Source organism: Mirounga angustirostris, unplaced genomic scaffold, assembly GCF_029215605.1.
Source record: "Mirounga angustirostris isolate CCGP_5_RB_7025 unplaced genomic scaffold, mMirAng1.0.hap1 SCAF_7, whole genome shotgun sequence".
Taxonomy (NCBI): domain Eukaryota; kingdom Metazoa; phylum Chordata; class Mammalia; order Carnivora; family Phocidae; genus Mirounga; species Mirounga angustirostris.
In genome coordinates this window covers 126,515,885-126,538,748 of record NW_026991715.1, presented here as the reverse complement: position 1 = coordinate 126,538,748, position 22,864 = coordinate 126,515,885, and the positions used below count along the sequence as shown (strand labels likewise).

Here is a 22,864-nt window from a genome sequence, read left to right as displayed (position 1 = left end):
AATGATTTTGTCTAAAAATAAAAACAACAGAGCAAAATTTACTCTATTTTCATCATGGGCTTAAGTTTTTAATAACTGAGCACTTGCGAAATTACCAACCTTCGCTACAGTATGTGCCAATTCCCACAGGATAGCAATTTAAACATCCTTTTGTACAAACATGAGACGAACAAAGGATGTTGGCAACTTTTACCAAAATGCTGAGCCAAAACCAGAAAGCTCCTTTACCAAAAGTATAAATTTCTTAGAGAAAGTTGGTGGCTGCATTTAAAAGAAAGAAGTACTTATTTGAACACCTCCTGTGTTTGGGGAGCAGTCCATTTCCCAGCTCAGCACTCTCCCCCACCCACCCACTTCCCAGTCCAAGGAGCCCCAGGATAAGAAGGCCATTTGGAAAGGCCCACTTGGTCATCCCACATGCCTTTCAGAGATTTCCAACACTTGCTAGCTCTCTCACACACACACACCAAAAACAAAACCAAAACCAAAAAAAGAAAAAAAAGTTATATGGCAAATGTCAAAACCACTTCTAGAGCAAAATTTTATGAGATTTGTAAAAATGCTACATTAGAACAGTAAGGTAGAATAACATGCATCGCTGAAATGGAGTTCTCTGGCAGAGGAGGGCTCTCTACACTGCTTTTTATTTTGTTTGTCTTTTTCTTTTCTTTTGACTAATTGCAAGTTCACCACAACAGCCACTTAAGAGTGTGCTGATTTCCCCAACTTCTAAAATGGAATGAGATAGCTGGTGAAGTCAGCTGGGCTGTGTACCTGGGCTGAGCTCTGCGAACACAAAAGCCTGTTTGCCCTCTACCCCCAGCCCTCCTGCAGCTGTCACATGCTTGCCTCTATGGTGTGAGGAGGCTGAGCCACTTCAGGTAGGATTCTGTGACAATGACTCTCAGCTCACCTTCTGTCCATGAGAATGCATGTGATTACAGGGTTAATGAGTCAGATGTTCTGGGATCCAAACAACACAGTGCTCATTCTTTAAGGAAAAGTAAAAAACAAAACAAAACAAAACAAAACAAAAAGACTTCAGCCATGATATGGGAAACAAAGGCAGAAGAAAAATTATTAAATTTCCTTACTACCTACAGCCCATTGACTAGTCCTTGAAACAGGCAGAGTGACAGTCTTCTAGGGACACAACTGCCTTAATATTGATACTTTGCTGAGGGCAAAAGCCAATCTTAGCCCAAGCCCCAGGACCCTCTAAGTTTACTTTAACATATAAAAATTCCTTTGGAAACTTCCTTTATCTCTACTCCCCAAGATACACATTGGCAATCATCCCCCAAGTATATGACACACCCATATACATCTGAAGGGTCTCATGACTGAGTTTTTACTAAACAGTAATAAATGACCTTTCCTAACAATAGCTAGCCCCCTCAGGATCCTGAAAACCTTGTTTCCAAAACACCTGGGAGGCTTACACTATCCTTAACCTCCTCCCAACTTGAAATTATATGAATGGCCACTCTTCATGACCCCTGAACAGCTCTTTCTGCCCACAGGTTCTGTCCCAGAGCTTTAATAAAACCACCTTTTTGCACCAAAGACGTCTCAAGAATTCTTTCTTGGCCTTTAGCCTTGAACCCTAATGTCTTTCCTGTGTCAGGCCATGTTTTAGCAAGAGAGCACAAGGGACATTTCCATCTTTTAAGGAGAAGTCACCTAATAATCCAGTGACTCATGATATGGTTGACAGAACCTTGCTTTATCAATTTAAACCCTACTATCCAGGCTCACATTTAACATTTCACATTGCTACAATTTTCACGGATGACTTCTTAAAAATCAGAACTTGTTTTCCAGTCAGGTTATTTTTTTTCCTTTCTAATGTGCCCTTCTTTTGTGAGAAACACACAATGTTCTCATTTATGCAATATCTTATATTTTTAGTAAACTAATATGAATGAATCCTTGGGTTTAAGGATCAGGGAAAATTCCTGTGCATCGAAACAATTAAACATGGAATTGAGAGTTGGTTGAAAAATGGTAGGAGGAATTGGGATCCAATCTCTATTTCTTTTTTCCCTTCTAGCTTCTTTTACCATTTCCTCTTTGTCCCCAGTTTCCAGCAATTTGATTATTGTGTTCCTTGGTGTGGTTTTCTTCATGTTCTGCTTGGTTCACTGAGCTCTCAAATCTCCATGGGTTTTGTAGTTGTTGTCAAATTGGAAATTTTTCAGGATTTTTTTTTTCCTAAATATTTTTTCTGCACACCCACCCCATCTCAAAATCCAATCACATGCTTATTGTCCCACGGGTCATTGATGCTTGGTTCATTTTTTTTTCCAGTCTTATTTCTCTGTGCTTTACTTTGTATTCATTTCTATTCCTATGTCTTCAAGTTCACTGATCATTTCCTCTGCAGAGCTGAATCTGTTATTAATACCATGCAGTGTTATTTTTCATTTCAGATATTAAATTTTTTGTCTCTAGTAGTTCAAGTTGGTTCTTTTTTATATCTTTCATTTTTCCCTTCATTATGTGCTTGTTTTTTCTCTATCTCCTTTAACAAATGAAATATATTTAGAATAGCTGAAGGAACATCCTTCTCTGTTCATTCTATCATCTGTGTCATTTTTGTGTTTGTTGTTATTGATTGGTGTTTATTCTGACTATAGGTCATATGTTATGGCTTTTTTTGCATACCTAGTAACTTTATATTGGGTGCCAGATGTTGTGTATCTTATATTGTTGGGTGCCCAATTTTATGGGCACCTTTAAATATTGTTGGGCCTGCAGTGGTGTTACTTGGAATCACTTCTATCATTTCGAGGTTACAATAAGATTTATAAGGGTGGGTCCAGAGTGGCCATTAGGTGAGGGTTAATCTGGTCCCACTGCTAAAGCAATTATTTCTGGGGGCTCTCTCCAGTGCCTGTGTTTGAGGAGATCCTTCCACTCTGCTTGGTGGTAATATAGACTCTTCCTTTCAGCTCCATGTGAGGCTCAGTAATTGTTCAGCTTACTCCTTTCCTATGGTTCTTTCTCCAGCTTCTGGTATCTTCCACAAACACACATCCACAGATTGGCAAGTCAAGACTTATAGAGATCCCTCTGTGAATCCTTAGAGCTTGCTTTCCCACTCAGTGCATTGCTAGTATTCTGCCCTGAAAGTTCTAGCCATCTTGGCCTGCCTCAACACAAAATCTGTCTTCTCAACTCAGAAAGACAACCAGACTCTATTTGGATGCCTCCCCTGGTGCTGCAGCCTGGGAACTCCCTCCAGCCTAGAACACTAGTAGGACTCCTTGGTTGCTTCCCTTAGTTCAAGAATTACTATCCTGTGTTGCCTATCATCTAATGTCTGGAAAATCAACTTTCAGATATGTTGTTCATTTTTCTTGTTGCTTAAGTAATTCTGAACTTTGGTGCTCCATCATATCCCTTACCTATGTTCCTCATCAGTCTATTCTCCCATTGAGTGGTACTTACCCTCCACAGATTAGCTATTGGGCAAGGGTCTCCTCCTGGTCAGTGCAAAAGCATATTCAAAGCCCAAGCCCATGCTGGAACTTACACTTCTTCTGAGTCTTCTCTCACAGGGTACACATGGCCAGCGTCTCCTTTGTCCCAAATGAAAAGAAACCTTTGGGGGCTTCATCCCCTTACAAGTTATCCAATGCCACTCCAGCCTTCTCTCAAAGCACAGGTGATCCTTGGAAGGAAAGAAAGCATACAGCATAGGCCAGAGTCAGGTTAGACAAGCTAGTGGCTCTTGGCAATAGAGTGATGAGAGTAGGTGTCACTCTGGAAGATGGTAAGAGAGCTAGACTTGGGAACAAAATGCATATGTATATGAAGTGCTTACCATGTACAAAAATTAAGGTTGGAATGACATATTCTTTAAACCCAGCGAATTTATACCTGATGTTCAACAGCAGACATGAATGGCAACACCTAAAGGAATGGACTAAATGTCCATTGTGTGGTATAAACAAGTCAAATTGGAGTTCAGAAGCAAGATCAAGGAGGGCATCTATAAGGATGTGTGATCAGAACAGAGCCTAGAGAGAGGTGCAGGTTTACATGGATGGACAGGAAGTCGAACCTGGTAGGAGGGATGATGTGAACAGAAGAGCAAGAGTAGGAAATGGTTCCAAACAGAGAATATGACAGATTAAAGTTTTGAGGAAATTGATACAGTTGCATGGTACAGGCTGAAAAAAATGAGACTGGAAACAAAAATGACTCAGAGCTTACTAGGATGGCCTATGACAGAAGTAAAGAGGCTCTACCCCAAGGTAGCAGGAGTAGGGATGGAAAGAAGGAAGAGAAGGGAGAGACATTGTGAAATAGGAATCAGAGGATTTGATAATTGGTATCACATATGGGCTGAGAAAAAGGGATGTCATTACAAAGTAGGCCATTGAGTCAGTCACTCACTCAATGAAGATTCTTCCAACAATGTGCTCCAGCACCACACTAGGCTCTGAGAATAGAGAGCCACACAAAGGGGACATGTGGAATGTGAGCTAGTGTTATGAGTGAAGACCCCTCCAGAAGGTTGCCATGCAGGCAAAATCTAGGGCAATGACCTCCAAACTTCATCACATGTCTAACAGATAAAATATAGCTAGCATCCCCAATATGTGGATTTTCATTTATAAATTGTACATGTGTACTACTGTACTAATACATTACTTATATTATCAAATTTTTAAGAATAAAGATTATATAAGAATCATATCAAAATATGTGTAAATGGAAGTTCTAGGATTTTTTCCTGCATCCCCCTGGTTTTTGAACCCTATTTTGGAGACCACTGCTCTAGACAGTTGAACAAGATGGATTCAATCCCTGTGGCTTTGAGAGGAATGATACTTGAATAATTTTCATTTTTATTTTTTGTATAGGCTGGTCTGTGGTTTACAAAAGATGAAGATATAAAAATTCCAGACAATCCTCTTGAACCCTTGCCATTCAATAGGCAAGAGCATCTTATAGAGGTAATTACTGAGATCCTTTAAAAAATTTACTACTATGACACTGGTAAGTTTCTTTGTCTTTTCTTCCACTTGTGTAATTTGTTTTGGATTTTACCCCTGGCCCCCAGTTCCTTTACTGTATCCCCAGAATGTAGACTTTAATGTTCATAAGGTGGCAGCACAGAGAAGTTCTGGGGGAGGAGACAGGGACCAAAATCTTAGACAGAGTCCCACTGTTAACTCAGTGTGATCTTGAACAAATTTCATAACCCTTCAGGTCTCACTTTCCTCATCTGTCAAAGTAAGCTGCTGCTCAGCATATTTGTCTCTGAGGGTCCTTCCAATTCTAAAAGCTTAGGGTAAGAACTGTCATTTTACCAACACAGTAATCGCCCCCTGCCTTGGGATACATCTCAAGACCCCAAATGTATGCCTGAAATTGCGGGTAGTACCAAACCCTATATATACTGTTTTTATGAGTCAAACTTATAAATTAGGCACAGTAAGAGACTAGCAGTAATAGCTAACAATCAAATAAAACAACTGTAACAATGTTCTGTAATGAAAGTTTTGTGACTATGGCCTCTCTCTCTCTCGCTCAAAATTTGTTATTGTGCTATACTCACCCTCTTCTTGGGATGACGTGAGATGATAAAATGCTTGTGAGGAGATGAAGAGAAGTGAATGACATAGGAGTTGTGATGTAGTGTTAGGCTACTAGTGACCCTCTGATGACTGATCAGAAGGAGGATCGTGTTTCCAGACTGAGGTGGACCACAGTGGACCGTGGGTAACTGAAACCACAGAAAGCAAAACCACAGATAATGGGGACTACTATATATGTTTTTGTCCATTTCTCTTTGATTTTGATTAACTTGAACAACATACCAAGGGTTGCATAAGTATTGCCCATGACCCATCATATTATTATTATCAATACTATTATTGCCAATAATGGTATTATTAGCCTCTATCCCTGAGCCCACAATAGAAAGCAGGACCTTAATAAATGTAAAGTACTCTGGCTTCAGTGTAAATGTTTAAAATATAAAAATATATGTAACACAACCAAATTCAGTAGGATATGAGAAAAGTTGAGTGGTGGATTTAGACAGCTCAGCAAACTAGGTGTATCGATAGTCCAATTTTCCAGCCAGCCATTAGTTTAAAACTGCAATACAAAATTGAATATGACTCCAGTTATAGCCTTAAAGTGAGCAGTTCCCTTCAATTGGATGCATAGTGTCAGAGCACCTCTCCCATGATAGCAGAAGAGCATATAAGAGAAAGGGGTCAAGGAGTCAACAGAGTCGAAGACCTGAGACTGGCAGGTGTGGGAGCAATTTTTTGTCTTTGTTGTGGTGGGAGTTTTCAATGTAAAACTGGAGGACTGAGACCAACCCTGTAAAGCCTTTGGAAGGCCATTCTCCATATGATTTGTGAACAGCAGTAAACAGGTTCTCTGACGACTGCTAAGCAGTAAAGCAGGAAAGGGCCTTTGGGTGCCAAGGGAGGGAGTGGCTCCCACCTACTGGTGCCCAGACTGCTGGAAAATGCCTTGGAGGAACAGAACAAAGTTGGCAGCAGAGGCAGGACCATGAAGCCTGAGAAAGAAGTGGGACAAAGAATGGCTGACGTGTGTGTGTGTGTGTGTATACGTAGGTGCGCATGAGTGTGCACCCATGAGTGTCTGTCCAGAGGACAGAAAGGAGTGGTGTTTTCCACCCCTCAATGCCTCATAGACTGGATGTTCAGGATTACATAAGTCTCAGTGCTGTTAAACTGGGATTCAAAGCACAGATTCCAATGCTTGCAAGCTTCAAGGTCTTGATGAATTTACCTAACCTCTCTGTGCCTTGGTTTATTTTACTCCCTCTCTGGCAGGGTTGTTGTGCAGAGTGAGTGATTGGCACATAGTGAGCCCTATGTAAGTGTTAGCTAAACAGAAGCTAGTCATGCTAACTATAGTTGGCTGAAGGTTGGTTAATGGTTAACATGCTAAAGAAAGGTGTACAAAGAAGAAAGATAAAACAACAAAATAACTTTACCCCTTTGGCTATAATTAGAATAAGAAAGACCAAATGGGGGGGAGGTTGGGGAATGCCCCACAGAGAGGGAATTCTGAGGGTTGGGAGCCCTGGGCTCTGTCACCAGTTCTGTCATGACTCACTGTAGGACTCTACCCTCTTAAGAAGAGGGCTTGAACTACAGTCTCAGGTCCCACCCAATTTCTCTGCTTTGTCACTTGTGCTCTCTGTGACCCAGGGCCCACCTCTGAGCCACACTGGCAGGGACTCCTGGAGACAGGCCATTAGCACTATCCATGGGCTTGAATGACCCCAGAGTCCCAGGCACTGAATGGAAGGCCCTGTTGCATCCAAGAAAGGAACCTTGAGACGAGTCTGTGTTGCAATCACAGTGTTGTCCCCTGACAGTGATGGTGTACTTCATGATGACTGACAAGGTTCCACAGGTCATGTCCTGGCTTCCCAGCTTCCCACACACTCAGTGCCAAGAGCAGCTATTCCAGTATTTTAAAATCCTTAAAGATTTCCCAAGAAAAGGCGATTTAATTTTGCCATAATCAAATTCACAGATGTCTTAATCTCTCCACAGCTTCTATTCATATGAAATCCTTCTATTACTTTGGGTTGGTAATATTTGTTGAAGCCAGGTTTGAAATACTAGGTGTTTGTTAACAGATCTCAAATGCCTATTTCCATCGCAAACCTCCCTTGCAAACCTCCTACATGCAACTGCCCATTTGACATCTCCACTAGAATATTCTAGTAGATATTTTGAACTCTCCGTGTCCAAACCTGGTACCTGAAGTCCCATCCCGACCACCCCACCATTCCCATCTTCACCCAAAGCCCCGATATCCAGTGGTTAGCACACTCTTTCCACCAGTGTGAATCCACAGTGGAAAAAGTCACTTACTGTCAATAGATTAAGTGTGGAGTTCAGAGCAGTGTTGACAAGTTGAAAGATTTTAAGGGCTAGACCCCCAGTGGCTTTAGGTGTCACTTCCCCCTCTTTCCACTCACCGCAGGGAGATCTATTGGAAGCATTACATTTAGGAGTCAGAGCCCAGTTTGTCAGAGTGATGATAAGGATAGACAGAGAGGTCCTTGTTCTGTGGCTCCCTTTTCCTGCTTAAAATGTAATCCCCACCACCTTTATTGGCATATTCTTTCCTAAATATGTTGATACCATTGATTAGCACATAATTTTCTTTAACATTAGGATTTTGAGCCTTACTCTTCTGTTTTTTAACTTAGCATATTCTCCAGTTAATACTATTCATTACCTATTATGTTTACTGATTCAATCCTCAGAAAGCGACCTTATTCCAAAGCTCCTGGAAGGATCCTTCATTGTCTGTTCATCTATTGCCTACCCATTTTAAGTCTTTTATCTTGGATTGAAATTCTTTTTGTGTGACAGTTTTTCTTTAGGCTATTTGCTGACCATGAGAAGGATCCACCTCAACTTGACTACACACAGATGCTGCTTTATTTTGCTTGTCATCCAGATGCTGTGGAAGGTGTCTATAGGGCCCTCAGTGTGGTCATCGGGACTCATGTCTTCCAGCCAATCGAAACTCTTCCTGTTATTGCAGAAAAGGTAATTGTGTTCCAGAAATGGACTAGCTTTGGGGTCCGGAGGGGGATGCCAGAAGATCCTAAACTTCTAACAACAGAGACTCTGTTTCATCTCTGTATTTTTCTGGGTACCTAACACAGCACTTTACACATAGGAGGTCTTCAATAAACCTTTACTCAATTGGATTAAGAACTAGAGACCCACTATCCAAAAAAAAAAAAACAACAACAACACACCTTTGTAGTAAAAATCAAAATTGGCTCAAAGTTTCTTGGTGGAATCCAAGTTTGTTCTGTAAAGGATAGCCTTTATTTTACATGAAGTGCTGATCCTTACAAATGAAAAAGAAGTGGGCATCAATCCAATCTATCTGTCATCCTATATGGAAATTCTATGTGAAACAGGTTCAGGCCTCAGATATCCCACATATATGTGACACTTGATAGTGTTTCAGGCCAAAGCCCAGCCACCTGAAATCCACAGGTACCTTGTATCTCCTGCATCCAAGGACAAAGAAGCTTAATAGCTAATAAAAAAACTCACATTCCCTTTTAGATTTCTAAAGGATTGGCATTCCCTAGCTTTTTTGGGATGGAAAAGCCTCAGAACAGGAGGCTAACTAATGCATTTATTAGGTGCCCATTTGCATGACTTGTAGTATTCCCCTGATATTTTGGGGACAGAGCTATGGTCCTTGTAATGGAGGACCTCATAATGTCCTTCTTTTATGGACAGAGGAGAAAGAGGTACTGCCCGGTCCAAACTCTGTAGATGTCATAGCCACACTTGTTTGCCTCTCATACATGTCTGTCAAAACAAAGTATGCTGCGTTCCCTTAAAAAAAAAAAGTGGAGGAAGTTTCTGTGACAGCTTTCACATATGTGAAGAAATAGACCCTCTTAGATGTAACCCTGAATTTTGGCCCTGAGCAAATGGACAAAAGATGTCCTTCCCCTCCCATCAGGGCCAGAGTGAGGCCAGACAGGTACCCAGGAAGCTGACCACTCAGGGCTATTTGACCCGATGTGCTGTAGATGTTACTTCAACACTTAACACAGTGGCAGAAAGGACAGCAAGAAATACTTGTTTCACTCAAGAATTCTGTCTTCTTAGACAGTGGAAAGTCAGTTTCAGCTTTCCCAAGTAAATAAGGAGTTAGATTCCAACCACCTCTGTTGGGCCTGCATTTGCCACTTCCCCAGGGATGTTCCTGTCTCCCCGTATAGGTTGGGCCTCCCTGAGCTAACTCTGGCATGGATCATGGCCTGCCAGGAGGTCTCAGTCAAATATCTATCTTCCAGGAGAGCTTCCCTGACCTCAGATGATGTCAGGCACCTCCTGTCATATGTTTCCAGAACATTCTGTGCTTCTTTCATGGTACTCGTCACAGTAACTACTTCTTCAGGTCAGCTTCTTTTCTAGACTTTAAGCATCCTAGGGCAGGGAGGGGCCGTCTGTCTTATTCTGAACCGGCCACAACCCTGAACCTGAATTACTGGCACAGAGGTCAGCAAAAATTTCATTGAGTGAGTCAGTTAATTAATTAATTAGCTTTGTAAATCAGGCTCTCTGCATAGCCCGGTGATCCACAAGGGATACAGAAGAGCCAAATTTTCTCCCCCGAAGGGACTGTGTATAATTGCCCCCATCTGTGCAGAAAAGAATGGAAGAACAATGTCCCAAATGTGGAAGGAACACAGTATAAAGGACAGATTAACACAGGGTCTTACTGATCAAAAACAGTTTTTATACCTTCTTCTTTCCCACTTCCCTATCTCTGTTTTTGCTATTGCTTCCACCTGAAATACCCTTCCTCTCATCCTGAAGGATCCAAGGCCTTCCCATTAGCCAAGGCCTTTTTCAACTACCAGATGATTCATGAAACCTCCCCTGATACTCAAGAGCAACACTGAGCATCCTCAACTGGGCCCCCTTATATTCAGATTCTCCCTGACAGGGCTGAGTACCACTGCATGCATACATGCATTTATTCAACACATATTTATCCAGCTTTTCTGTGTACTGGAAACCACCCTTGACCTGGGGATAAAGTAAGTAACATAAAGACTACATCATATGCTAATAAATGCTACAGGAAAAAAAGAATCTAGGGAAAAAGACAGGAGTTGGGGTAGGTTGCAATGCTGGGAAGAGCAGCAAGGTAATTGCAATTCTAAGTAAAGACAGCAGTAGATGCCAAAGCCCTAATTCCAAAGACCAGCCATTGCAGTTGGAGAGGAGTGAGCTGGAGGAGAGTAGTAAGAACAAAAAGTGACGGGGAGAGGGCCCTGAGGGCCACTGTAGGGACCTTGGCTTTGACTCTGCCAAGAGATGAGATGAGAATTATTGGAACACGGCCATCTGATTTAAAATGTATGGAGATCTCTCTGGCTGCAGTGTTGAGAGCAGACTGTAGGGGGATGAAGGGGGGAAGTAAGAACTAGTAATTCAGGCAGCAGTTTGTCTGTTGAATACTACTGCTAAGTTATCTCTACCTTGAGTTGGGGACAACATGTTAGCTCCAACATAGCAAGTGTTCAGTCAGTGTTTGTAAACATGGCATAAAAGAAGGGAGGAAGAGAGAGAGGCGAGGAATGGAATCCTGTTTCCAAGGTAGAGAGGAGGTGAGCAGACATTCCCAGGAGAGGCAATAATGGATCCAGGAGGCTGCAATGAGCTGGAAAGTCCAGGAAAAAGGAAGCATGTGCTAGAATTGTTGCTATAGCAACAGACAGCTGCCTGGGTGAGTAGCAGCCAAGCTAGCTAGCACAGGAAGGCTGCATCCCCTGTCCCGAAACCACTCATTCACAGAAGTTAGTGCCCCACGGGGAAAGCAAGCCCCTGGAGAGCTTCTCTCCAGAGCTCTTCTAAAGTCCAAGGACACTGCACAGGAACCTCCCTACAACCACTGCACCACACAGATGGAACCATCCTGAGGGGCAGGGGGGCAAAGAGCCTGCCTATGACACACCACACGCAGAAGCCTGTTCCTGGCTCAGGGAGAACCCTAGGAGCTTGAGCTTTTGAAATACAGGATCCGCCCACCGCCCTCATTCTTGCTCACCCCTTGTTCTTACTATCCTGCCTCAAAATTATGCTACTCTGTTACTGTGCCCTTTCCAGCTCTGTTCTAGTTTCCTGGGCAACCTCTTCCCAGGGAGCCAGACTGAGCCTGCTCAGAAATAACACCTCCAACGGATCCACATTCACTCCCAAGACATTAAATCAGATCTCTGTTGTGCTTTCCGCATAAACAACTGGAAATCTCCCCAATAGTTTATTCTTCCTTACTCCACTCTGTGACTCATGCTGTTATATTCAATGTGTCACAGACCTTCTGTTCAAATCCATGGCTCCTTGAGTAATTTAAAAGAAGCTCAAGAGCGAAGCATTCATGAGTATGCACTGGTCCTAGTGAAGCTCTAAATAAGTTGACATTTGGGAAAATGGTTCATTCTGGCCTGCGGGGTTATGGTGTAGGAATTCAGTAAATTGTAAGCTTGAAACTCCCACATTTTGAAGATCTTGTTAAAGCATTTAACAGATGTTAAAGCAGAGCATTTGAGATGCTGGGGTTTGAAACATATAAGTTTTCATTCCATCTTACTCTTTTGACGCTTTGCCCATATCGGTCCCAAGGTCTGACCTTTTGTTCTGCCTCTGAGATGTGGGAATGAACTGATTGAATGATAGAAATGCATGGCCAGGGGCGCCTGGGTGGCTCAGTCGGTTGAGCGACTGCCTTCGGCTCAGGTCATGATCCTGGAGTCCCGGGATCGAGTCCCACATCGGGCTCCCTGCTCGGCGGGGGGTCTGCTTCTCCCTCTGACCCTCTCCCTCTCATGTGCTTGCTCTCTCTCATTCTCTCTCTCTCAAATAAATAAATAAAATCTTTAAAAAAAAAAAAAAAAGAAATGCATGGCCAGGCACCATTCTGGGGACACGTTTGTTGGGACATCTCGAGCCTCTGAGAGGTAACTGAGTGTGACATCGGGTTTGCTAGCACCACAGTCTGTCCTGCTGCTCAGATGCTAATGTGACTCACACAGAGTTTTGATGCCGCTAGTAATTGCTCGTTCAGAAGCACTGGCTTTTCTTCAAACTGGCATCGCTGGTTTTGTTCACACAGCCACATCCAAAATTGTGATCTTTCAGAGATGTCTGTTAGAGGCCTCTTCTCTTGCACCCTCCACGATCTCACCAGGATGCTGATCTGGCTCCTTTGGTTCCCATCCCAGCTTCCCCTCTCTTCCTGCCCTCTCACTGAACCACTAAGTCTATTCTCTCTCAACCGTATGGAGAGCAAAAATAGCAAAAGCATCCTCTGACATTAATAAGGATTCTTCATTAAAATTTCAAATGTTTAAATTGTTGTGTTTGGTAATAATTCATTTGTCCCAGGATGATTATATTGGGCCTCTGAAAAGTTAGTCCCTCTCTAATTATGGAAATAGTGGAGAGAGACAATGCTCTTTCCCTGTTTAATTTAGGTATCACCTGTCATCTAATCTGACTAGTCATTTGCTCACCCACAGGTTCTGTCTTTATCATGTCCATGCAGCATTTATACGGCAGTCTCAATAGAAATCCATTCATCCTACACCACTCAGCAAGATGTTTTCATCTTGACTGTGTTCATTTCATTATACTAAATGTTCTATTGCCCTGGAAAACTATTGATAGGTAGCCAGTGTGATGATCCTCAAGCTTCCTAGGTGGACACGAAAAGACCAGTTTTACATTTCTGCAATGTAACATTTCAATCGTTTAAAATAAAGAAGAAGTTGAGGGCGCCTCGGTGGCTCAGTTGGTTAAGCGACTGCCTTCGGCTCAGGTCATGATCCTGGAGTCCCGGGATCGAGTCCCGCATCGGGCTCCCTGCTCGGCAGGGAGTCTGCTTCTCCCTCTGACCCTCTTCCCTCTCGTGCTCTCTGTCTCTCATTCTCTCTCTCTCAAATAAATAAATAAATAAATAAAATCTTTAAAAATAAAAAAAAATGAAGAAGTTGAATAGATAGATGATAAATAGGTAGATAGATAATAAATAGATGATAGATACATAGATGATAGATAGATAGATAGATAGATAGATAGATAGATAGATAGATAGATAGATAGATGATAGATAGAGAATAGATAGATAGATTTATACTTAATTCCAAATTCTTCACCTGATAAAGCATTCTCTTTCTCCCTCTCTCTTAGATTAGATTAAATTCCCAATTTACCAAAGGATATAGAAACCCAACCCACACAGAGCTAAAGCAAATGCAACCTGTCTTCATTACACTGCTCACAGCCCCTACAAATCTCCTAAAGGGACTGACAACTATCAGAGGCTTAATTTGCTGCTGTATCATAATCCTTTTTATACCTGGGACTCTATTTGGAAAGAATTTGCATGATTAATTAACTTGCACGTAATACTTCTACTGAAGTGAATATTTATAGACATTGGATCCATCCTTTTATTTAAAGCCTAAATTTAACATTTTTCCTTTCTTTGGATAAAGGAGAATCAATATTCAGGTGTTTTCTGACATCTGACCCATCAACATTCTAAAAATGCCCATTTTTCTATGGCAAATCATCAAATATCAATTATCTCATCGTGAAACACACACACACACATAGACACTTTTATTACAGTAAATACAAGAAATACAAATATGTAGAGTATTTGGAAAGTACAAAACTAAGTGAAAAAGAAATCACCTGTTCCACTATCCGGAGGTAACCATTGTTTTCTCTTTACTGTGTCTTCTTTTCACTAATAAGCATAGATATATAAGAAAATGAGGATCCTAGTGTATTTATTATTTTCTTTTGTTTTCTTTTTGCACTTATTCTGTGAGTGTTTTCTCGTGTCACTAGGTATTCTTCTAAACCGTACTTTCCATGGTAGTATAGTATTCCATCACAGAAATACGCTATAATTTATGTCATCACTCCCCATTTTTGGAATTGCAGATTTTCTGTGTTTGTTGTAAGTAACACTGAACAAACATCCATATACAAAAGTCTTTGTGCACACTGATATTTCTTTACAGTCAATTCCTAGATCTGTAGTTACAGCAACAGGCAGGACTATTTTTCAGGCTTTTGATAAATACGAAATTACACCAGAAACAATGTACTCTTTCCCATACTCACAGGGCCAGGGCCTGACTTCATGGCTCTTGGACACGTTTCAAGGAGCGGCCATAGCAATCCCACCTCACTTTCCACATTCAATTTGTTTTCTACCTTGCCTTCCAATGTTTAGTTGGATTTAACCTCCAGTATAAAAACAAACGTTTCGGAAGCTCTTAGAATCTATCAAGCTTAAATAATTAACTTGCCATACCCTCTCAACTATAGTCAATTTCCAAAGCAAATCCTTTAAAAATTGACGTTCATGTACAGAAGCCTGACACCAGTTACACGAATTCACTCCAGTATCCATTTATGGAGGAATCTGAGGTGCCTGGCATCCGAAGCATGTATGGTGAGTAAGAAACGCCCCACACAAGGCATCTGTAATCTCCAGGCAGAATTGGTCTAGATTTTTGATGTGATCTCCAGTGCAACTAGCACGTTCTCCTCTATATTTGTTTGGCTAGGTTGTGGGAGGCACCATCATTTCCTTGCATGAAAAGTATGTGGCAACATTGGCGTGTTCTAAATGTCTCCATTACTGGAAAGACTTCAGTCCGGCTTCATATTCTCTTTATTTAATCATGCAGATCTCCTCCTTGACTGACATGAGTCCAGTTGAGGAATATCCTGAACTCGAGGGAAACTTTGTGAGTGAGGAAAGGGAACTAAGAGAAGACGGGGAGCGAAAGGAAGAAATCCCTGAGTATGTGAACACTGAAAAGATTTCCATGGAAAAACTACTCAAAGTGTTCCAAGGAGGAAAAGAAGTACAGGATGCTAACAGATTTGCCAGCCACGTACAGATAGAGAACGCTTACTCAGAGGTCGGTTAGATTCTTTCATAAAAGGGGCAACTTGTACATAAAAAAAGTCACCCTCAAGTTTTAACATAGTTTCATGGAAGTGCTTTCAAATGTATCATGGTATAGAAATTATGGCAAATTCCTTTATTAAGTAAAATAAGTTTTTAACATCTGCAGGACTGTAAAGTTAATTAACTTCATTTTCTTCTTCTTTAAAGAACTTCGTAAAAGTATTTCAAGACCTAGGTGCCAAGAATCTGGAGCCAGTTGAAGTTGCTGTTCTTCTGAAGCATCCTTTTATTCAAGATCTGATTTCAAATTATTCAGACTATAAAATCCCTGTGAGTATTACCCAAAGGTGTCCTAATTCAGTTGAGCTTAGGATCAGGACATGGTGGGACATCTCCAGTGTGGACTACAGAGACGGGGGAGAAGCTGGAGTTGGCAAAACCAGGGTCAGGAGAAGCTAAGCTGGTAACAGCATCAGCCCAGACAGGCCAGCCCATGATACCCAGAGGGTATCAAGGTCAGGGACAGTAGAGGTAGCTGGCAGTACTGTGGATGATACTGTCAGCATTATGGAACTGCCTCATTAGGCATGGGGCTACTTTGGACCTAAGACAGAAGGTTAAAGTTGATGAGATTAAAGCTGGGTGAGTGGCCATGTTAGTGTTCCGGATCATCCCAGCTGCCTAATGACTGGCCTATGACTGAAGGGTATGGGGAATAGAATCCCCCTTTGCCAAAGAGAACTAAGGAGACCATGATCCCAACCAAGTGCCAACGTAGTCATTGCATTCTAATCATGGTCCACATGGTCTGTGTTGTGCATATGGTGACAGTGCGCATGAAAGCCTGGGTGCCAGTTCCGTCAGGGACGGAACCATTCAAGATGGAGAAACTGAGGACAAAACCCAGCAGACCGGACCAACTCAGAAGGAGGCAAGGAAGAAAAGAAGAGCCGTACTCCAGAGCTCACAGTAACCCAGCCATTCTGTACCACATATGCTGAATGTGCATCCACCATGGCAGTGCCTGGTCTCCAACAGCAAGGGCTAAGGCCAGCAGAGGCAGACCCCTGTTCACAGTGGGGCAAGCGTACAACCTCCTCACATACCAGTTCAGCCGCATGAAACCTCCTTATTTGGCTCCCGCTAGGTGTTTATTGGACTATACAGGGTTTGCTCAGTTTCAGATAAAAGCACTTTCACTTTGATAAAATGAAGCTGATCTAAGATGCATTACTCCTGACTTCTCAGTGATAAAACTCTATGCCCAGAAATGAGACTATTCCAACTTGAATCTCTACAGACCTAAATTGGTTTGTTCTAAATTGCTGATCTTTTTACATAGAAATTGTATTACGTATGTTGGTAATCATTGAAATTGATTCTAACAAGCTAGCAGACTCTCATCCAGTAGTGAAGTGTGATTAGAGCCTTTTAGAACACAGGCTCAGGAATCAGAAAGTCATGGGACTGAATCTCAGGTATACTACTTACTAGATACCTGACTTTAACTTTCTGTTCATCCCAGCTTTCTCATCTGTTAAATGGGAATAACAGCCATTCCTATTCAAAGGATTGTGGTGAGGATGAAATGAGACTGTGCATAGGAAGCACACAGCATGGTTCCTGACACTCGGCAAATACTTCAGAAATGATGGCTGTTAACAATCACTCTTCACGACTGAGCACTTATTACTGAGGCTAGTAATGTAAGTTTCCAGGAGAGACAAAATGAGTACGAAACTCAGTTTCTGTTCTCAAACAAATTCCACTTCTGTTTGCAAGAGAATTTTTACATGCAAGAATTACCAGAGAATGATATAAGGTACGCCACCCAAGCAAAACATTATAGGAACTCAAGACATAGGACACTTTTTTTGTTCCAGAAGCTGAATCTTCAAAGATGACCAGGATTGTTGAAAGTGGAGAGACAGGAGAGGACGTGTACACGGATTTGCTGTTGGGATGGACAGAGGACAGCATCACAGGGAAAAGGAGAGACCTGTGCCAAAGGCATGAGCAGAGGATTGTGTGGGAGGAAGGGGAGGCCAGGAGGGCTTCTGAGTAGGGGCGTGATGTGACATCATCTTCATCCCAAAGTGTTTCTTTGTCACCATATCATATCATTATGTCTCTACCTTTAATAGGGCTCTTAAAAAAAGAGTTGTGCCTCTTTATAGAAATAGGCCAAAATAGTTGGAAACATGGTTAGCATTCCACAAACATTTACTGTTTGCATACAAACTGGTACATTACATGTCCCTTTCCGGTTTCTTATATCACATATTTTCATTAAATATGAAATTAGGAGGAGGAGGGCATAGGTCAGTGTGACCCTAGAGTTAGTGGGGACGGAGAACACCAGAACTAGACAAAGGGGTGGAGAGAGAGTCGCCAATTGTGGGGATCTACCCCCACTTTGGCTTTCCTCTGGGCTAGCGTCATTCTGTATAAGGTAGGTTCCAGAGCTGTATGTTAGAATTTATCTTATATTAATTGCCAAGAACCAGTAGGAACATAAAAATGATGCCACAATTTTTTCCTCCCCTAATGGGAGGAAAACTCCGTACAAAGTCAGGCAATTTGGGAACGTCTTTACTCTGGCCAGACTAAATATGATTAACTTGCAGAGAAGATTCTCTTCAGCATTTTCCTGAGGAAAGAAAACAGCCAATGGATGACTGCCTCCGAAAGGCAGCCCCTTGAAAAAAGCTTTCCTAGGGAGAGCTGGAGTCCATGGGGCTCTTTTTCATTTATGCATTGCCCTCATTTTGGAAGGAATCTGATCAACTTGCCATACACCTCACTGCTGACACTTTGGACAGTGCAGTCCCTCCCCTCTGCGCAGGACTGTCTCCAGCATGGCAGGATTCTGGGCCGCCGCCCAGTCTACCCCAGGAGCACCTGCACAGACGGACTACCAACACCATCTCTGCACATTCCCCAAATCTCCCTGGGGTGCAGCGTCCCTCTCTGGCTGGATCCAGCCAGCGCGCGGTGTCTGACCGCCAGGGAGTCAGCCTCCCCGGACCAGCAGAAAGAGAGTTAGACTGTCTGTCACCAGTCGGTCTGTCCATTCACTCCTTCACTGCCAGAGCGCCTCGGCAGAGTCGGCTGCTTCAGCGCCTCCCTCCTCGCCATCACCTCTTCTCCCGGACCCTCCCCCTCAAATCCATGAGAGGACCGAGGACTACGTAAGTGGGACTCATTCGTATGACTGGGAATCTGAGAGTTGAGACTGTAACCTAAAAACCTAAGCCCTGATATTCTAAAATGAAAGAGCTTCCCTTTCCAGTAAGAAGTTCTACTCTCCTTTTCACAAAGCAAAAAAAAAAAAAAAGAAAGAAAAGAAAGATAAAAATAAAGGAAAAAAAAAAATCTCTGAAGATTCAGTTTCTGTCAAAGCCATCCTGTCACCATTTCTGCTCCAGATATCCATGTGCAAGTAAACAGATCACATTTTAAAATGAACTTTAACCACAGTGATGTTATTTGAAGATCTTTCAAGATAAGTAGAGCAAAAGCTAGAATGTGGTTTTTCAGGTTAAAATGTTGTTTGCTGTTATAAACAGTGGGAAGTGAAGGTTGTTTGCCTGATACCTTGTGTTTACAAGGTTTGTGTTTGGAAGCAGCAACATTTTAAAATATATATTTGAAATATCTGAGTATTTGTAATTATTTTGGTATGTTTTATTTTTGCTCTTATTGGGAGGCGGCCTGGCTTTGTGGTTGAGAGAGTGGGCCCAGGAGCCACGCTGATTGGGTTCACACCTACAAACTGTGTGACCTTGGGCAAGTGACCTCATGGTGCCTTGGTTTCCCCATCTGTAAAATAGGGTTACCATACCCTCATAGGGCTCTTGTATGGATTAGATGACTTAGTACGTATAAAGTGCTTAGCTCAGTGCTTGGCAGGTAGAAAGCACCCGATAATAAACGTTAGACATTATGGATTATTATTACTCTTACTGTTACTGGTTTGCTGGTAGTTGCAGTGCCCAGGAAATATTTCTGAGCCATGTGAAATTATATGTGGATAAATAAATAAGCTAGGGCATTTCATCTCCTGAATTCAGTGTCTGCTCTTTGAAAAGAAAGAAAAAGGCTTTCATTGTCTCAGTGCCATGATGACAAAGAGTCCAAACTGGTGTCCCAGAAATCCCCATGTGGCCACTACCTATGGGGAAAATCCAGATTTTGTGTTGGATTTTATAGTCATTCAATCAAAGTCATTTATTTAATTTCTACTTTCATAGATCTTATACAAAGAGGTCATTTCAAGTAATGTTCCTAAATTATTAAGAAAATGCTTTGGTTAAATAAATGTAACAAGATCAATGAGGACACTGTAATTGGGTTGTTAGTGAGCAAAATCAATTAATTTCCCATGACCAATATATTTAAAATGTAAGTGAACACAAGATTTCCCACACCAACCTAAATAAGTGTAGTCTCTTCTAATGAACACATGCTGACTAAATGTAGATTATTTTTAGCAAACCTGTAAATCCAGCATATATCCTTGAAATTAAGGTTTCCATTCAATAGGAGATAATAATAAATCTTTTAGTGTTAAAATCCAAATACCACAGGAGAATTTCTTATAAGTACATGAGTTGGGACCCCATTAATTATGTGAGGACAAAATGATTTATTAAGGATGACTTGAAGGAACTCTCATCCCACTGTAACTTCAGGGTATCTGACTTTAAAATATTCTCCAACCTTCTCCTTTATCTCCCTAACAAAATATGATGGCTGCTTCAGCACTTCGTGTTTTCAAAGCACCCAGGTCAAACATTTCCAGACTCTCTTGGCTTTTCTCCAATAACTGCTACTGAAAATTATGGCCTCTGACTTCAACAGCAAACTTACCCAGGGCTGGCTTATACATCTGGAGCTTATGATTTGGTCTGCACTGCGGAGTGTCAGGTGATTCCAGGTCAGCTCACTCCTTCATCCCCAAGTGAGCATTCAGTAGTCAGCATTAGTTACCTTAAGTACACTATTCAAAGGAGACGTGTTATTAACAACTGTGGTGGATAGGACCAGAAAGGTCAATGGTGAGCAGCTGTTCTTTTTCACATGGTTCACTCAAGTTTGACCTCTGGCTGCAGGAAATCTGTATTTTCAAAGAACAAGGTCTCACAAGAAAATGATTCACTATGATTCCTGGTAGTGACTGATAATAAGCAGTGTGTGTCACTTGGCAGGGGTCAGCTCAGATAGTGAACTAACTCATGTCTTCTTGCGTAAAATGACCTCAGTCAAATTGAAACCTTTGGAACTCAGCTTTGAAGAAAAGAAACTTACATTCTTAAAGCATTTCCCTAAATTTGTGGGGGGGAAAAAAACTGCATATATATAATTCTACAGTTTCCACATGTGTTTGTACCCCTTCTATATTTTGATGCTGTTTTAAATTTATGTTTTCAATGTCTGTGATGTAAAATGTAAGATGCTGGTATTTTAAATGGATGAAAAACAAATCTTCTATTCCTAATATTAAAAAATAAAATAAAAACATGGAGAAATGAGACAATCTCCCCTCCAAATAATCTGCTGGTCTAAAATTCTACAAATCTGTAGACATGATGGATTTGGCATTAGAATTTTTCTTTAATACAAAATAAATACAGTTGCTCATTCATTAATAGGGAAGTAACACTTTGGCTTGTTCATTATGTGCCAAACTATGTGTAATTGCTTTTTACAAATGTTATTTAATCTAATAAAACAATTCCATTCATTATTAGATTAGAAAACAAAGGCTGCAAGATCTTTGATATCTTCCCAAGGGTACAGGCAGTAAGTTGCAGGGTGACATTTAAACTAAATAGAGCACCATTTTCTTAAAGAAAAAATAAAAACAATTTACTGTTTCATCACTCCCATATTATGATCATTAATTCTAAATCACTAATTCTAAATCACTTATTAATATTTGTTATTTCTCTTTATATCTCTTCCTTTAGGATATTAAAATAATTCTCCAAAGGAGTGAGCATGTACAAGGAAGTGATGGAGAGAGATCTCCTTCGAGACTTACAGAAGAAAAGAAATGAAGACAAGAGTGTGATTTTTATAATTTGACAACGAATCTTGCAAACATCAATGTAAACAAGGTGTTGGTCATATATGTTGTCATTGTAGGTATAGAAATGACCCCTACCAGGTTATGAGGAGCAATGAAAAGGGGGCCTTCCTTAACTCAGAGAATATTCTATAATAAACCTTAATTACAGAGCAAAAATCCAAATAAAGAAGGAATGCATTTTGAAGTGATTCTGAAAATAGAAGGCATCAGACAATATGTTCAAAAATAAACACACACATAAGTCATGAAAAGTCCCTCTGAGAAGTAAGGAAACATTAAGCAAACATGGTGAAAATCCCCCGAAGCTCCACATCAGGGAAGTACTGATATGTACATTTTGTCGTTCTTGCTCCACATGCAGTAGAATTCTAAGGTCCATCCCACTAGCCAAAGAGAAGGATGCATCATCAACTGCTGGTACAGCCACCTCCTATCATCTATTCCTAACCCTTCCCTAATATAATACAATGTTTCCCAAATAGATGGATGTATTTGCACAATTATATCTGTTTACTTATATAAATTAGTGACTTAAATTCAGTGATACTTATCTCAAGAAAATGTTTTCTTTTTAAGTGAGTGATAAATGTATTCTCAGTGGTGAGCCTTCTGTGAAATCTCTGCTTGGTCTCCATCCCCTCCCTGGCTGCTCCTTCTGAGGCTCCCTGGCGCCTGGATCCTCCTCTCTTTTCCTCAACCTCCAAATGTTGGAGGGCCTCAGAACTCAGCCTCCTCCCTCTACAGTCAATCCCTGGATGACTCGTCATTTCCATTACTTTGTGGGTATTATAGAGGCTAACGCTGAAATTTCTAGTCCCATCATTCCCTGGAATCCAAACTTCGCTCATACTACCCATTTGATTACCATACTGATGGCTCATAGTCATCGCAAACTCAACCTGTCCAAGCCAACAGGGGGAACCTTTCATAATACAAGTGAGGTCATGTCACCCCTCTGCTCCAACCCTCTATCAGCATTCCATCTCATGCAGCATCCAGCCCAAGTTCTCGCCTTAAACTTATCCCTTGCTACCTTTCTGATCTCATCTCCTGCTGTTTTGCCTCTTGCCCACTCTACTTACATTACAAATCCACCTTGTTGAACCTAGAACATACCTGCACGCTTCTGTCTCAGGTCCTTTGCAGGTACTTTTTTCTCTGCCTACAATGATTTTCTCCCAAATATCTGCATGACTTGTCCCCTCACTTTGTTTAGGTGCCTGTTTATATGACACTTTGTCAGGAAGGCCTTCCCTGAACACATTA

The 22,864-nt window shown here is 41.4% G+C and overlaps 1 protein-coding gene across 1 annotated transcript in view; it reads left to right on the top strand.

The window, feature by feature from the left end:
- The window catches only part of SPEF2 (sperm flagellar 2), a 167,447-nt gene extending 145,343 nt beyond the window's left edge, over positions 1-22,104 (top strand). The window contains 5 exon segments of the mRNA XM_054504500.2: positions 4,875-4,967; positions 8,394-8,573; positions 15,278-15,514; positions 15,712-15,834; positions 21,477-22,104. Coding sequence (XP_054360475.1) covers positions 4,875-4,967; positions 8,394-8,573; positions 15,278-15,514; positions 15,712-15,834; positions 21,477-21,566 — 723 coding nt within the window. The 3' untranslated portion in view covers positions 21,567-22,104.
- The last annotated feature ends 760 nt before the right edge of the window (positions 22,105-22,864 follow it).